The sequence below is a fragment of the Argiope bruennichi genome, chromosome 8 (genome assembly GCF_947563725.1).
Source record: "Argiope bruennichi chromosome 8, qqArgBrue1.1, whole genome shotgun sequence".
NCBI classification, from domain to species: domain Eukaryota; kingdom Metazoa; phylum Arthropoda; class Arachnida; order Araneae; family Araneidae; genus Argiope; species Argiope bruennichi.
Window position 1 is genome coordinate 92146273 of NC_079158.1, and position 17472 is coordinate 92163744.

Genomic DNA, 17472 nt, shown 5'->3' on the forward strand with positions numbered 1-17472 from the left:
TAGGTTTAAAATGAAAAATCATTTGAAATATTTAATTAAAAACTGAAACTTAAGACTAAGATGTAACATCTACTATTCTTATTTAAAAAATTATGATTTCTATAATTTGCTAATCATACGCATGTTATAGGTTTCAATACTATTTGAGTTTTTTTTCAATAAATAACGTTACAATACACAAATATATCTTGTGTGTATTGTAGGTTTCAATACTATTTGAGTTTTCTTTAAATAAATAACGATCCAACACACAAATATATCTTGCGTATATTATAGGTTTTCCTTATTTCTTTCGAGAATGGAAAAAACAGCTGTTGGCAATTAAATTGCACAATTGCTGAGAGTGGGTATTCATATTGAATAGCACTAATTATTCAATAAGGTATAGGAATGAAAAATTCTTATTTTTTCATGACTCCATTTCATGTCGTTCTTAAATTTTGAATTACACTACACCATGCTGATGGAAATATTGAATTGATATTAAAACTTTAGTTTCGTATATAAAAGAACTTCAATTGCATGAAAAGGTGACGTTTAAACAACTGATGCAAAGGTAATTTATGTGTTCATCCATTTATGTGCTGTAACAATCAATCACAAATTCAAATTAATGGCGTTCAGGGGTATGTTGAATAGGTTTAAACATAAACATTATTATCACTGATAATATTGCGTAAAAAGTATGACCTAAAGGTATGTTGCATAGAGCTGCTGCACGGTGATCCATCATCTTCTATAGGGTCACGTATATTTTTTAAAATTAAAATATATGTTTAGACAAGCATTTTGTAGATATTGTTCGCAAAATTATAGAATAATTTTCACCTGACCTGATACCGGATGAAATACATTTATTGAACTTATGCAAATGAATAAAAAGCGTTTTAAGATCGGCAACGCTTCTTTCAACTTTTATTTCCAGGTATTCAAATTAGATGATTCAAAAATTTATAATGTAAACGGAATCTTAGAAATCTAATGTACTTACGTTTTAATTAAATGGAATATAATAGTTTTTTATAATGGTTCTCCTGATATGTTGTTCAATTCATTTACTATCTTTCAAATTATTTTTAACAATATGTAAAGTAATATTTAATATATTCTGCAAGTTTTAACACTTAATTGGGGAGGTGCAGTATCTCTGGCTGTTACGAATGGACTTTCTGTCATCCATATTCCATTTTTAGCTTGATCAAATGGACTGACCTTATAGTTTCATGTTTCGTGACCTTTACTACACGCGCCCTTTTTCGACCGGGTCAAGCGGTTTATTTTTTTTAAATATTTCAGCAACTTCTTTGCGCGACGTCTGTGAAACCGAACTGCACTTTTAGTGTTCCTTTTTTATACAAGACTTAGCAGATGGCTCTAAAACTTGATTTTCGAAATATCATCCAAGTTACTAATCTTCATTATGAAGCAGATCTCCTGAGACTTTTAAATGAAGCAGAAAGTGATTTTAGTGAGAGGATAAATGTACAGAAGTTTTCGATGAGTTCGCATTCGACTGATTCTAATATGCATTCTCAAATACACTTAATTTTTCTAATGAACATGCATTTTGAAAAAAAAATTCTAAATTACAATAATATGCCAAGAGAAATATATACAGAATTTGCAGGTTGATTTTTTGTACTAATATTTAACCTGCATACTTAAAATACACTTGAAAACCGTGCAAACGAATGTTTACAAGTTTCTGCATTGAAATGATGCCAATAAAAAAAGGGTGAATTTTACTCATTTTCAGTTGTTGTTATTTTTTCATATAATTGTTCAATTGTTCATTATGTAAGTGTTGATTTTTTATATCTTTGTATGCTGGAAAAATAAACATGATTAAAAAAAATAAAAGTAATATATTTTTTTCATGAATACTTTTTGTTGTAACATGCAATTTGAGAAGAAAATGTATGTTCCAACTTATTACTTTTTTCAATGACAATATACTTTGAAACATTTCTAAAACATATTTATATACCAAGAAAAATATCTGCAGAAGATATTGTCTTTCATACTAATATTTCATTAGAACTTTTAATTTGAGTGTAAAGAAAATGCGGTCTCTTAGGGCGCACCTCCCCAATTAAGTCTTCAGTTTTCATATCCGCTGTTAAGGGATAATTATATATATTTATCTTAAAAGGCAAATCGAAATTTAAATTATTTTTGAAATTTGATGTCATTTTTTTTAAAAATGCCTTTGATTATTTGCATATGAAAACAAGAAAATATTTCAATTTTTTTTTGAAAAAGACAGAATTTAATAATGTGAGCAGAACTATCTTTCACATTCTGAAATGTGTAAAATGCTCCTATTTGCAATGCACATAAAATTTAAGTTAATACATAAATTTCATTGCTTTAGAAATCAGTTCTGTTTCATTTTTTCATAGAAAATGTACATTGTAGTTGTCTTTTTAAATTTTTTCTCGAAAATGAAAAATGGAGAGGGACAGCTGACTATATGAAAAAAAGAGAGTGTCTGAGTTTTCCTATTAAATAATATTTGGCAAAAATAGACTAATGGCCTGAACTAACTGAATCGATTTCTTTATTATTTTAAAAATGCAGATGAGAAACTAATACAAAATGACAAAAACAGAAAATGTGCATGTTATGTGTATATAAAAATATGTGAGTATTTTATGTCAGAAGTTTGCCATTCATTGGCAAATGAAGCTTACTTAAGATGTTAAAGTGTTATCTTGTATGAATACTATTTTAATTTAATACTCTATTATTATACTTTATTATAACACTGTATTACTATATTTTCTAAACGGAAGCAAAATCTGTTTAACTTTGAACTGCCTAAAGTGATAACTCGGTTTTTCTGATATTTATAAATTTGAAAAAATAATTTTGCTGATTTTTGATATCCATTATTTATCTCTATGCACTTTACAATACAGTTTTTGTGCATACTAATTTTTTACAATACGATTGTAAAATGTAAGAAATTGTTTACAATATAATTTTTCTATGTGCTAATACATTTTTTTTCAAATTTGGATTATAATATTTTAATTGTCTTATTAATTTATTCACAACAACTTTAATTACGAAAAAGGACTGCTTAATGTTATGCTTATTTTTTATTTTTCATAATATTAACTTTTATTTGGAAAAAAGTGTATTTTTCAACGAAAAAGTATAACTCACATAATATTTGAAACAATTATGATGATTTGATAGTATATTATAAAAATGTATTATTCCTATTCTTACAGGTGAATAGCTCTCAGTCTAAAAGAAAATTATTCTACTGTCTCAATTGAAACGTATGAAATTTTCAGCAGAGATGAAGTATAAGTTTTGTTCTGATAGTATGTGATACAACTGTAATAAAAGAAATTAATTTGAACCGATAAAAAGTTTTAGATTTAGATTTATTTAGATTATGATTTCAGTGGAAAAGGAAGGTATCTAATTGATTATTTTCTAAGCCTTTTCATTTATAGAAATTTCGTTGAAATTTTCTTTAGTTTCAAATACACCACTAATTTTCAGTTAGAATTAAACATCAAATGGCATTCCATTTCTCAAATATTAATGAATGATTATTTTTATAAGCATTTTCTTATCATAATTCCAATGCAAAAATATAATGTTTAAGTTTTAAGAGAGTTCCGTTAAAATATTTCAATTTTCATTAAAAGATTTCAATTTTTCATTTTTACAAACATTTATTTAACTTAACTTTATTTATGTTTTTTATAATGACATATTTCACTTATTTTATTATGTGTTTTTGATTTAAGTATATCTGCATATTCTAGATGGCAATATTTCAGTTAAATTATTTTATTAATTATTATTTATTAATAAACGGATTTAATTAAATTTTATTCAATTCTGTTTGTGAACATGAAGAATTATTGATTACTAGATACTCTATTATTTAGAATATTGTATGACAATGAAAAAATGCGTTAGATAGTTCAAATAAATATTCTGCTATTTAGAATAGAATTAATAATGCGTCTTTGAAGCGTTTCTAAATATATTATTCTAAATTTCTCTAATACTATTACTCGGAAAACTCGTACAAAAAAAATGGCAAATCTTTATAATTTCAAGAATATCCTTTATTTCCAACTGTTTGACAAGGATTTTTTTTTTCAAATATATGTACAAATCATTTTATGAGTTAAGGCTTTGTTTACAATCTTTTGAAATAATATCTTGCTGCCTGAAACAGAAGAGAATAAAACAATAATAAAATCACTTTTATGTTATGTCATTTCAGAATAGTTTCAAAATTTGGCTTTTATTTAAAATGTCATATTATAAATTTCCGTAAACACTAGCAAGTTTTTATTAATTACAGTTTCTATTTTTAAAAATAAAATATTGAGCAAATTTTTCCTATTTACTGTACAATGCTGTTGTAAAACGCATTCTTTTGGGACCCCAAATAATTGCACAAATCCGATAATTAAAAAAAAATCCTAAATCAAAAATGCCTTTTAAAACGAAATTTATATTCAAGAAGTCGTCTTTCATACATATCAATCTTACTAGCTCTCACCTGTTTTTCAATACTTGCTTGAAGCCAACAAAAACTAAACAGATATTTAAAAGACATTGGGGAATATTTCTGAAAGTAAAAGTTTTCTATATAAACTAGTTTAATATAGGGTTTTTACAAATTCTAGTCCCCTTATTGGAAGTAATGGCCTATTCAACTGTACATTCAAATTCAAAGTGGAAAATGTATTATCTTTTTCTGAAAGCTCGTTTTGTATGCCTCATTGTATTATTTACAGTTCTTTTCTTATTATGCATATCATTTTCAATGGCGAACTTGTTCACGAAATTTCTGATGCACTATAATAAATAAAGTGTGTGCCATTCGCAACAATAAATTTGAAACCGTTCACAAAAGATGGAAAAAAACCAAATAGCAATTAAATCCAAATAAAATACAAAGCTCTGCTGAAAGTGATGCATTGAATTTTATAGAATATATTCACCAATTGTGGGGGCCGGGGCATGAAATTTCTAAGACATATTATAGATGAAATAAATTCAAAAATGAAATATGTTATACTTATTTATGAAAATATCACTAGTTGGCAACTACATTTATTATTCTATATATTTTTTGTTTTGTTTCAAATATCACTAGTTGGCAACATATGTCAAAAGTTTTGTTTTTGGTCTAGATATTTCCAGAATTTTTTTAGCAGTGCCAAACAACAAGAGTTCCGGATGTAATCGCATAAGACAGAAGAAAATGAATGTTAATAGTAATTATGATGATTCTTATATAAACGGATACTTCGATAATGATTATTAACCTGCAGAAATACATATTTTGTTTAATGATATTGAGATGGAAATATGTGTGGTTTGGCATTATTTTCACATAAAATATTTGTTCTTCAATGTTTTAAAAGTGTCAATAATTTTTATTTCATAAATAATATGTTTATTCTTTATGTTTTTATGAATAGTGCATTATTTTCTTGTTCATAGCAATGCTTTATTTTAGTCACTTTCAGGCATTTTGGAAAGTTAAAATATATATTTGAGGTTGATAATTATTTTGACTATAATATAAATACTTCTTTCATAATTTCGCAATAATTACTATTTTTGTTTTATAATATTATATAATTAAATATTACATGGTACTTTCATTATAATGTGTTCAGAATATTATAATCAATCATAAAGATTACCATTTTGTTACTAATATCATTATTAATCTTTAATAATATGTAAAGTTTATCGTGAAGTGCTAACAATGCATGCAGTCATTTTTAACACAACATTAAAAAATATTATTTTATTATTATTTTATATTTCCTAAGTGAATGATTCCGGTATTAAATTACTGAATATTACAAAATCTTCAAACATCTCCGCAATTAAAGATCCAAGTATGAGAAAAAGATAGAAGTACAAAAAGTAATTGAGAATAAAATGAATAAAAATGAAAGGAAATATATTTCAAGTCGTGGTTAAAATTATTTCTACTGTTAAAGTGGGTGATATATTATGTCATTCTTTGAAGTACTCTAAAGTTACACGGATTACATCCGATAAGTCCCAAAATCCATGAAACAATTCGTTTCAGGAATTTTGGGATTGATTTGATTTCGATAAACAGAATGATTGTCTATTTAGACATTTACAAAGCGCAACCATGATACAGCATTCTATAACTACACAGCAATGAAATGCCGGCATGCAAACTCAATACTTTTGTTTGCAGAGTGAAGATTGGTGAAAGTTCTCGCTTTGCGTTGAAACAGTTCTTCCTGAATGCGCATGGTCTTCAAATACATAGGAGAGTAATCAATAATGTAATAAAGGCAATAAAATCAAATATTGGGACCTCTTCTTTTGATAGACGTGGGAATTAGTGGCAGAAAATATGTTCAAGAACATGATGATTTGGTTTTCAAATATTACAGCACAATTCGAACCCCTAACCGAATTTACTTAATGTGTTAATTTAATATAAAAATTCTATGTAAACTTTATTTGGATTTTTGTAAGGCACGAGAGAAACTAATAGTTTCCGATTACAAGTAGAGAAGCAATATTGGTTTCAAGTTATCATCTTTTGAATCTTATGACAACACAAGACTTATGATTCTTCGAAAATAAAAATAAGAACATGTAGCGTAGATGAGCAACAAGCCACTAAAATCGAAAAAAGTTAACATTTCAGACTTTTCATTACGATAGTTTGACTGTATAAAATAATATAACTCTCTCATTATTTTTTTAAAAGCAAAATGGAAAATATAACTTGTCAAGTTTCATGACTAATTATTTCTTTAACATTGGATCAAATAATGCATCAAAATAATGCAAAGCGATACAATTTTTAAGGTTTACTAATGAGGGCAGCTAATGTTTACTAATATTATTTAACATTCCCTTGTCCAGACGCTTTCAATTTATCAATTATAAACTATTGTCAAAGACTAAATTATAAATAGGCTTAGTAAATAAATGTGAAAAATTATTTTCCGTCGGGACGTACTCTTGTTATATTTCAAAAATTCAACATGAATCCTCCAAGAAGTTTTGATAAAAAAATCCAGGTATTTAAATTAGGAATTAATTAAACAAAACAATTGATCTCAAATCATAACGTTGAAATGTTAAAAGCATTGAATTGAAACATCCAAACGCCTATCCAAAAATTCTGTGTAATAAAACTAAGATGAAATATGTTTTAAAAAAATCTTTCAAAAATTTAAACATACTTTTCAATACTTTATAAGGAATTCTTAATGGATTTCATCATAGTATTTTAATTTGTGATGTATAGCCCTTTTAACAAATAATATTTAAATGCCTAATTAATAGAAATGAATTGAAAGTATTTCTTAATTGATATATTTTTTCAGAGATATCTAATAACTTAACGATGACCATAACCATGACTGTAACTATAACCACGATGATTAAAATAAAGATAACCATGGCAACCTTCAACAAATTCTTCAATATTTAATGTATTTCATCTTAATATTGTAACATTTGTTGAATTCTGTCCCTAATAGATTACATTAAAATATATAATTATAGGCATTAGAAAGAATGAACGTTGTTTCTTACCATATAGAATTTCCCAGCATAATGAAATTTTAATGATGATCATAGCCATATTCAAAATCATGATATCCCCAATAAGGATAACCCCAGTAAGGATAACCATACCAAAAAGGCCGTCCCCAGCCTCCACCATAGCCACCACCGTATCCCCCACCACCTGCGCCAGCTCTTCCACCTCCACCGTATCCCCCACCACCTGCAGCTGCAACTGCTGCGCCAGCTCCTCCACCTCCACCGGCAGCTGCACCAGCAGCAGCTGCTCCTTGTGCTTCAACAAAGCAATGAAGCTTTGAAAAGAAGAATAACACAAAAAGGCTGTAGATCTACAAAGGAAAAACATAATTATTCATTAAATATTTAATTTAAATATATTTACTGTTTCAAAGTAATTAATGGTAGCGTCCTTTTTCCTAAATAAAGCTACCTACCAAATGTTTTACCGTATAGGCATGAAATTCTTCTCTGCGCATTAAAATTCTTTAATTCATTCCTATATCCCATGAGACTTGCTGAGCATTCTATAGTTTACGATCAGCAGCCAAGCAAGTTAATTTATTGAGTTTTAAAATCTAGACATTTTTCCATTTCTAGCACACATATGAATAAACAATCGCATATTGCATTAAGACTTCCATTTGAAGCCACAACAATAAGTTACCTTTACCATTTTATGAAGGATACAGTTTTCTAGTGTTAGCCATTTATGGCTATACCAACAACAGATGATATAATTTATGTTTTGTGCAAATATTATCCACTAATTATTTCATTTAATTTTTTGTTTCTTTAATCTGTTGCTGGAGGCATGAATTTCCTTATGCTGTCAGAGAGAGGAAATCAAGAAGACACCATTGTTATTTTTCTCTTTTGTGTTTTATAATTGGAATTTATTTTGGAAACGCAATACATTCTGAAAATAATATAGCTACCAAAAATATTTAAAAAAATATCAATATTAAAAATGCTAAATATTATAATATCAAATGCTTGAAAGATTTTATAAGAAAAACCTAAACAATCTTTGAATATACTTAATTTGTTTCACATATTATGGGATGATTAATAACTGTTAGAATTAACAAATAAAAATGAAGAATGTAATACTGTTTGCTATGCGAAATATGTAGGAATTATCTGGTGCGTTATATATTTTTTCAATCACATTTTCAGAGATGTGGAGTCAATGCCAACATAAACAGTAACGGAAATTTTGAAAAAAAAATAACTCGGTTATATGAATATGTTCAAACTCGGACTTCTGCCAACATACTGCTAAAAGTACTAGGTGAAGGTACAGAGGAGATAATTCTATTCTAGAACAAAAACCACGAGATAATCAGAGTTATTGAGGAACGTGGAGTCATTTTGACTCCCGTCTCCAATTACGGGTTAAAGAAATGGATACTTTGATTGACAAAAATATTTATTTAATTTCACTACTAAAAAGAATGTACCAAAACCATTATCTCATTGCACTTTTTTATACAAAAACGAAGTGATATTATTGAAACTTTAAAACAGACAATTTAATAATCTTATTTTTTAACCAACTCTGCCTAAAAAGTTTTAAAGAAATTTAAGTGTGAAAGTGCGACATAACGATTATTGACTACCATGATTTATTATTTCTTTGACCAAATCAGGATTTTAAGAAGAAACTAGGGGTACTTCCAACGAAGATCATTTTCTGAGACTGTGAAGAAGATGGTAATTTCCTTTTGTTATTTTAACTTGACCCTAGGTCAAATGGCTTAGCTCTAGATATTCCCCGTTCCAATCTTTTGAAAAAATTAACGGCACTAGAGTAAATATATTTTGGGAGTTCCAAGCAAATTTTCTTTTCTCATTTCTCTTTAAATTGGAAGTTTACTGTTTAAGGAAAGATTAAGATTTTTTAAGCATACTTCAATCTATAATTTGATACTCAATATTAGACAGTAACTTAATACCATGTAGTCTAATCTTTAGATTATACATTTTTCTCGAAATATTTATTTGAATATTTAATTTCAACACATTAAGAAAAGAAGATAAAGAAATAGAATATGCGCAAATTTTGCATGAGCTTTCTGAATAAATGACTAAATTATTAAAGTTATGATTAATTTTAAAGATCAGATTTAGCGTAATAATAAATATAATCCCCGCATTTTATTATGAAACACATTACTTTTAATATTAAATACAAAATTAAATAGTAAACTGAGATTGATATTTTGTTTACATTATTTCATTAATTTTTAATGTATATAATGCAGTTTGTCGACGATCATTTTTTTCATAATTAAAGATGGAATTCATAAAACTCATTTTTAAATTTAGCAAACACTACTGAAATACAAAAACTTACAAAATATAATTTAACTAGACTTTCTGAATTGGATCAAAATATCCTAGGAATATCTGTCCTGAACACAATATTAACCCATCAAGATCATTAGAATAAGGACCGATTGTTGTCTAATTATTACCGCTGAAGACAAATGTGTCACCCCACAGGACATTTCAGAATATTTTAAATATATATAAAATGTTCAAACAGCAAATTTAACGCTCTGGTCATGCTTACTGATGGAGAATTTTCTACAAGCAAAATAAAAACATGAAACATTTTCAATTTAAATTTATACTTGTAAACTTCATATATATGTGATAGCATCATCAAATTTATACTTCAGATGTTATATAGTAGTTCTTGGCCATTTCAACCTACAAAAAGTGCAACTATTTCCCCTTGTAAGAAATTATTGACTCGTTAACATGACTGGATATATTGGTTCAAATAAATCTGAAACTTCATTTATTCATATGAAGTATCTAATTTCACTTTATTGGACGATAAATGAATATAATATTCGTATAAAGCTATAAATGTGCTACATAGTTTATAATACCTCAAAAGAACTGTTATCTGGGATCACCATCATATTTCTGTGAGCCCATAGCATAATGAACTTAGAAGAGTAAAATTTAATTACAGCAATGATTCATTTATGGGTGTAAAATCTTCATATGTATTAAAGATCTGTTGAATTAATCTTATTGAATTAATGTTGCAGTTTTCTATTTATAAGTATAATAAAATCCAAGAATTTATTAAAACAATTTCTTACCAAAAACTTCATGGTTGAAATCTGCATCAATTCAGTTGACTTTGTGACTTTTTATCTTCCTTGTCTGAGTGATAAGCAGTCGATAATACAGGAATATATATGAAAAGTTGTTTACATAAAAATGACGAAGAACAACAATTAAAATTCTAATTATTTATTTCATTCAAAATCTGTATATATGAATTTTGCAAACTCATCGCAAAGAATGCGCGGCAGCCTTTAATGTAAAAGGTTATATGATGAAATTATCAGAGAATATAAATATTGAAATAGGCTTAATGTATGTTTACAGGAAGTTTATAATATGATATAGTAAAGAATAACAACAACATTTTAACTTTTTTTTTTTATTAAATCACTTTTAGATTTTGGTTTCAGCAACTTCATTATTTTAAATTTCTGGGAATTCTGATTTTCGTTACTTTTTAATGTATTGAGAAACATTTTTTTTTCTAAAATTCCCTGTATAATCAGATATTAATTATGATAAAAAATAGAAAGATATTTGTATAAAATTTAATTAAACTTAATAAAATAAAAAATAGCTAAGCTGTATTAAAATGGGAGCATGTTAAAAATTATATTTTGAACACAATAGTAATTTTATTTATTTAATTAATTTCGCTCTCCTTTCTCAAGATTACAAACTTATTTCCACTTTTTTTAAATGAGAAATACAGGGAATGGCAAGCGGAACAAAAGAAAGTTACGAATTAAGTAAAATAAAGCAATAAGAAGTGGATAATATTGGTGCCATATTTATGTTTTGTTGTAAGGTCTCAGCATAGAAGAAATTCGTCAATAACAACAGTTTCAGCCATAAAATTTTGTTGATTCTTTTTTAATATACTTGTCACTCTCCGAAAATAAATGAATTTATAGTTTTCTCCTCAAATGAAAATAAAGTTCAAACACAGTTAGGTTTTTCACAGTAATTTGAAAAATTATAAAAGTTTTAAAAAATAGTAAATATCGATAATTGTCAATATCATAATTGTACTCATTAAATACACTAAAAGCATGATGATTTTTTAGGGGAAAAAATTGTCTAAAATTAATCACCTCATTGATTTTACGCAATTGGTCTTTAATAAAATGGTGTGAATTTCTACATAATATGTTCGATGATTTTTGCTTATAAAATTCTTTTTCGTTACGAATAAATAATTAATTATTCTGCTCTATCGATATTTACATATTTTTCTTCATCGAAAAACAACTCTCTGTTCTTTATTTATATATACATTTTATGCTCATAGCCAAATTCCTCTAATTGATGATTATGAATCTTTACAGTTTTTGTTGACGAGGTAAGCAATTGAATAGAAGCAACATTATCATCTTCATAGAAAACGTAAATCAAAATTTAATTAATTTTTCCATTACCAAGTTTCACAATGAGTGGTATTTTTCATTATTGGTTGAGATTAAAGTCGGATTCAATCTGGTATTAGGAATACTGATCAATACGTATATGGTAGTGAAAGAATGCATATGAATGATTGGTGATGTTGAAAATCAATGTATCAATATTTGTCCAGAATAACCTCTTGGAAACTAAGGATAATAATATTTTATCAAATAAAAATAAAATCCAGAGAGTTTATAATTAAAATAATGATTATAATTAAGTAAGGGCTAGTCAAATATATTTTCTGAAAATTTTCTAAAACCAAAATTTGTGAATATGTACTTTAGATACTTAAAAGATAGGATAAATATTAAATTTGAAAGCTGCCAATAGTAGATACCTAGGCTCGACTATTAAAATATAATGCTTTCATAATACTAGTGTGTCGTTTGGAAGTGATAAATCTTTTACAGTTTTCAAATTCATATAAATTTATAGCTTGATTTTAATTTATCTGTGTTTTCAAAAAGGAGTTTTTGAATATTATTGCAGTGTGTTACTTACAGATTACATTTGATACACAAGTATTCGTAATGGTGGTATGTTGCAGTTCAAACTTGAAATTAAAATAATTGTAGATATTTTATGTTAATTTTTTATAGTATTTTTTAGATCATTTAAGCATTTTTATCCACATTAATAGAATATTTTATAGTACATACGAAGGTCTTCCTACTGAATTTTGTTTTGAAAGTCTAACGTAATTTCCAAAATAATGAGAAATATTTATTAAGTGAATAATGAGAAATACTTATTATAAGGCACTTTTCCAAAATAATGCCTTTACCCATCGTTCTAATTTTAAATCATTTTTAAAGTTTAGGAAATAATTTCTGAATTGTGTCTTCTTAATTTAAAATAAATACGATCCTTTTTTTTTTTTAGAAATTATTTTCCAGGAGAGTTTTTTTATGGATCAAGAAAGGAGGAGGGAATTTCAATTCTTTGCTGATTTGGTACGGAGTCAAATGGAATAAAAATACCATGGTAATTATGTTTATCCATTTTCAATTCTAATAAAATCTTTTATATCAGATATTTTTGTTTATTTGAATCTTTTGTTTATTGTTTGACTTATGAAGGTAGTCAAAACATGAATGTAATTATATACTGATACCTGCTTGTAAATACATCGGTGAAATAATGCAATTTTGCCATACAAAAACAGTGATAAAAAGCAAAACTTTTGATTTTAATTAGCTGACGCATGATTTAGTAAACTTTAAAGGAATCATCTCTCTTTAAGTTGCAAAAGGAGAGAATATGAATGAAGGATCAAAAGGCATCTTATTAAAAGTTCAGTATTGCATTGGTTATTGCCCAGTGTACAAGACAAAAATGAGCTGCCCCTACTTCTGTTGTAACAAAATGTTTGAAGCATTTTCCATGCAATATGAAGCTATTCTTGCCCTCCAACTAATTTTGAAATAAATCATTGAAAAAAATGTTTTCTCTTTCTTGAAGATCTAGAAAAATCTACTTGATGCAAATAGAGTTAATTTTAATCCTCAACATACCGGCGTCTTGGTGATTGATTTGGTGATATAGAGCATATTTGGTGATATTATGCATGAGAAATACAAGTGTCTTTCCTATATATGATAAAAATAACAAAAAGATTCATAAGATATAGAATTTTAGGATTACATTTAAATTTTAGCATGCAATTAAAATATAACTATTTATTATCCTTATTCCTTCATATGCAGTCGTCAACTAGGAAAATTAAGAGAGATGTAAATAAATTATGCGTATAAGTTATTTGTCATATATTAGAATCGTTTATCTCATAATAACTGAATGATGATAATGAAAATATATTACACAATAAAAAGTCAGCATTTATTTTATTGTTTGATGAATTATGAATTTGAATTTTTAAAGTTTTTTTAGGGCTTGAATATCTAGAAAGGATTTTTTACTTATTTAATGAAACTAATATAAGATGAAGCTATTCAAGGAAGCCCAGGAAGCAGGAAATTTGCGGTGTTACATTTTCTGAGTTTTATCAAATATTTCTATGTGAAATGCTAAAGGTAAAATTGTACAATAAAATAATTTATGATTTTTTTTCCAAAACTTTTTATATAACTGGTAAGAAGAAGCACGATTTGATTTCCTTTTTTATGATTTTCGCAGTTGTCTAATCACATCATTATATTATAATCGATATTCTCTAAAATTCCTTATTTTTCAAATTCCAATAATATTCAGAGAATATTTTAGCGTAAACCCATTTTAATTATTTGTCTCTGAAAGGCTAATTCCATGCACATTAAACATAATTGTATTTAAAGAGATGATAATTAAAGTATAATATTTCATATTTTAAATGTTATTCTCCAAACTATGAACAGTATTAATTTTGAATGATGAAAAATTTAATACAACATATTTTAATCTTCATTGACGTACTACAAAAAAGTTTTATTTAAATACTTTTTACTTATTTGTCTTTATTTGAATTTCATTAATAACGAAACTTGAAATGTTTATGTTTTTTTTTTCAAATTTAAAATTATAGAATATTTCGTACATAAAATTGAATTTTAATTAAAATAATCGTTTAAATTGTAATAAGTTACGAGATTATTAGAATTATGCATTGTCATTAGAAACCTAAAAAAGCACAACATTTCTATAGAACATTCCTAAATCTGACAGCAAATTTTCTGTTTATCTTAATACAATCTCGCCAAATTTTATTTCATCTGAAGCCTATTGGTTCCAAAATATATCATAAATCCCTATTAGCTTCTCTTTCTCCATAGTTTTTAAAGAAATTTCTGAATCAACAACAGTTTCATGTCAATAATGTTTGATGAACTGTATTTATAGCAAGAAAAGAAATTACAGTTCTAAATTTCCACCTGTCACAATAATGACGTATAATTCTGATTATATCAATGTGGCGAGATCGGTTCAATAGTTGCAGCTGACGGCTGTCTCAAAATTTTATATTGCAAAAACTTTTGACTCTCGAAATGAAAAGGTCGAACAATGATGTCAGTAAAGATTGGCCACTACTGTTGACGTTCATATGGATTCTTGACCATTCATATTTAAAAAAAATGTTTCCGAAATCTGCACAACTATTATAACTCCAGAATTTTATGAAATAATTTCCCAAAGAGAATAAAAGTGAGTTTTTAATATAATAAGTCGAAAGATTAGGAAATGACATATGGTTTTGTATCTAAGGGCTACGAGCTTTCATCTGAAATATTTCTTTTCGAAATAGTAGCGGCGTTTGTGACTGAAAAACTTGTAGTTTTTTTTTTTATTATTTCTTTAAAAAAATTAAATTTGAAAGAATTGGACTTACTATTAATACTATATTTAAGAGTCAGAACGTTTTATTCAATATAATTTTTTTAAAAAAATATGTTCATTAGTTGTAGCAAGAGAAACTGTTGTCACTTTTACTCGCTTTTCAGTCCCCTTTGTTGCCAAAAAAAAAGAAGTAAAAAGGAACATACCACTAAAGAAGAAATGTTTAGAGATCACAAGTAGGGACTGCAATACCGGTATACCGGAATACTGAGTACCGGTACCAAATCTGATTAAGTTTATAGTAAATTTTCTTAAATTTTTTTACCCACAAACCTATCCACATTCAGAAGAATTCGGTTCAGGTATCGAAGATTATGATGACACTAATGTCGATAGTGAAAAGGAATTGTCTCTTGAACAAAAATTAGAATTATCGATAAATAAAAAAAAAAAAATTCAACGAACCAAAATGCAATACAGAAATCAGCTATATCCAAAACCATCCGACCAGAAATTGATTTATTTGAAGATGAGGGATTTAGAGGTGAATACTTGGAAAAAATATATACGCATTGCTAACACTATCACGAACTAGCGTAGATGTCTAACGAGCGTTTTCGACAGCTGGTAATTCTTACACAAAATTACTTTTCAGGCTTAATGACAGTACAATTGATGCATTATGTTTTTTAAGATCGCATTTCAAAAATTTGTAATAGTACCACAGACTGAATAGTGATATTTACACTTTTATTGTGATTTAAATGAATAAGTTGTTCCTTTACTTTTTTGTGATTCTTTATATAGTGTTATAATTTATACGTTACATATTATTTTTTGTGATATTTACACTCTCTTATAAAACTGGTAAATAAAACGAAAAAACACCTGTGGTTTCTTTCTTTTTCTAAAATTTCTAATACCGGTATTAAAACCGGTATCCCGGTATTAAGATCTAAAAAATACCGAATACCGGTATTGAAATCTTTGTCCGGTATTGCAATCCCTAATCACAAGCTTTCATATGAAGCATATATTGATAAATTAGTCTAGTAATTTACACTGGCTGGCTGAGTTACCTTATTTAAACTTATAAGTAAGAAACAGATAAAAATACATTTGTATAAAAAATTGTCTTTTCACTTGAAAATGAAACTCCTTAAAGATGTTGTATTATGCGAATAATCTATTTTAATATTGTATCGTCAAAATTGTCATCCTACGGTATTACTCCACATTTTAGACTCTTGGAATTCGAATAAACTATATTTGAAATCATAACTGGTCTTTTGTTTGTTTACTTCTTTGTCTGGGAATTCAATAACGAGAAAGCGAAAAGGGCTGCGCAAATAAAACTTGAAATGCTGCCTTTCTGCCAAAATTATAGTTTCTGCATTACAATTTGAATGAAATCAAATTAACTTGTATTCTATTATCTGACTGTTTATTTATCTGATTATCTTTCTTTACGCATATGAGCGCAATAACTGAGAAACGTAGCAAATCAGATGAATGACATTTGACATTGATATAAGGTTTTAAAATCCAAATTATTTTTCTGAATCAAATTTTAGATGCAATCGTTGAAATAGGGAAAACTCAGTAGTTTCTCGATTTTCATTACTACAAAAAAATAAACATATACCGGGCTATATTGTTACGCAAAAGTAGAGGGAGTATTCACCTCCGTTGGGTCATTTATCTTTCTTATAGCTTTGATCTCGTAAGTTATATGCAATTTAATTTCATACGAAGCAAAGCAATCCCGAAAATTTAATTTAAAACATTAGAATTATCAAAGGTGGACAAAAATAAAATAGGCGACGACATTACCATATAAAACTTTTCCAATAAATGAAAAATCTTTATTCATTGTTGGACAAAAATTTTATCATCAGCAATAATTGACCCACTGCTCATTTGTAATTTATTAATGTTTATGCTATTTGCAGCTAAGATTGTTAATAAGGTAAAAGTAAAATTTATCTCTACTCTCTGTACTTCCTAATCTTCTCTGTTTAAAAGGAAAAAAAATATCACTTCTTTTGTACAATGGAAGAACGGTGTCAGAGTTGCAATGTACTT

General features: G+C 27.0%; 1 protein-coding gene across 1 annotated transcript; it reads right to left on the minus strand.

The window, feature by feature from the left end:
• Positions 1–4122: 4122 nt before the first annotated feature.
• LOC129980584 (uncharacterized) lies at positions 4123–10763 on the minus strand. Its single transcript, XM_056090962.1, has 3 exons — positions 10704–10763; positions 7594–7913; positions 4123–4201 (listed from the first exon to the last, which is right to left on the minus strand). Exons 1-2 carry the CDS (start codon positions 10728–10730, stop codon positions 7623–7625), a joined length of 318 nt encoding a protein of 105 aa, XP_055946937.1. The 5' UTR covers positions 10731–10763; the 3' UTR covers positions 4123–4201; positions 7594–7622.
• Positions 10764–17472: the final 6709 nt, after the last annotated feature.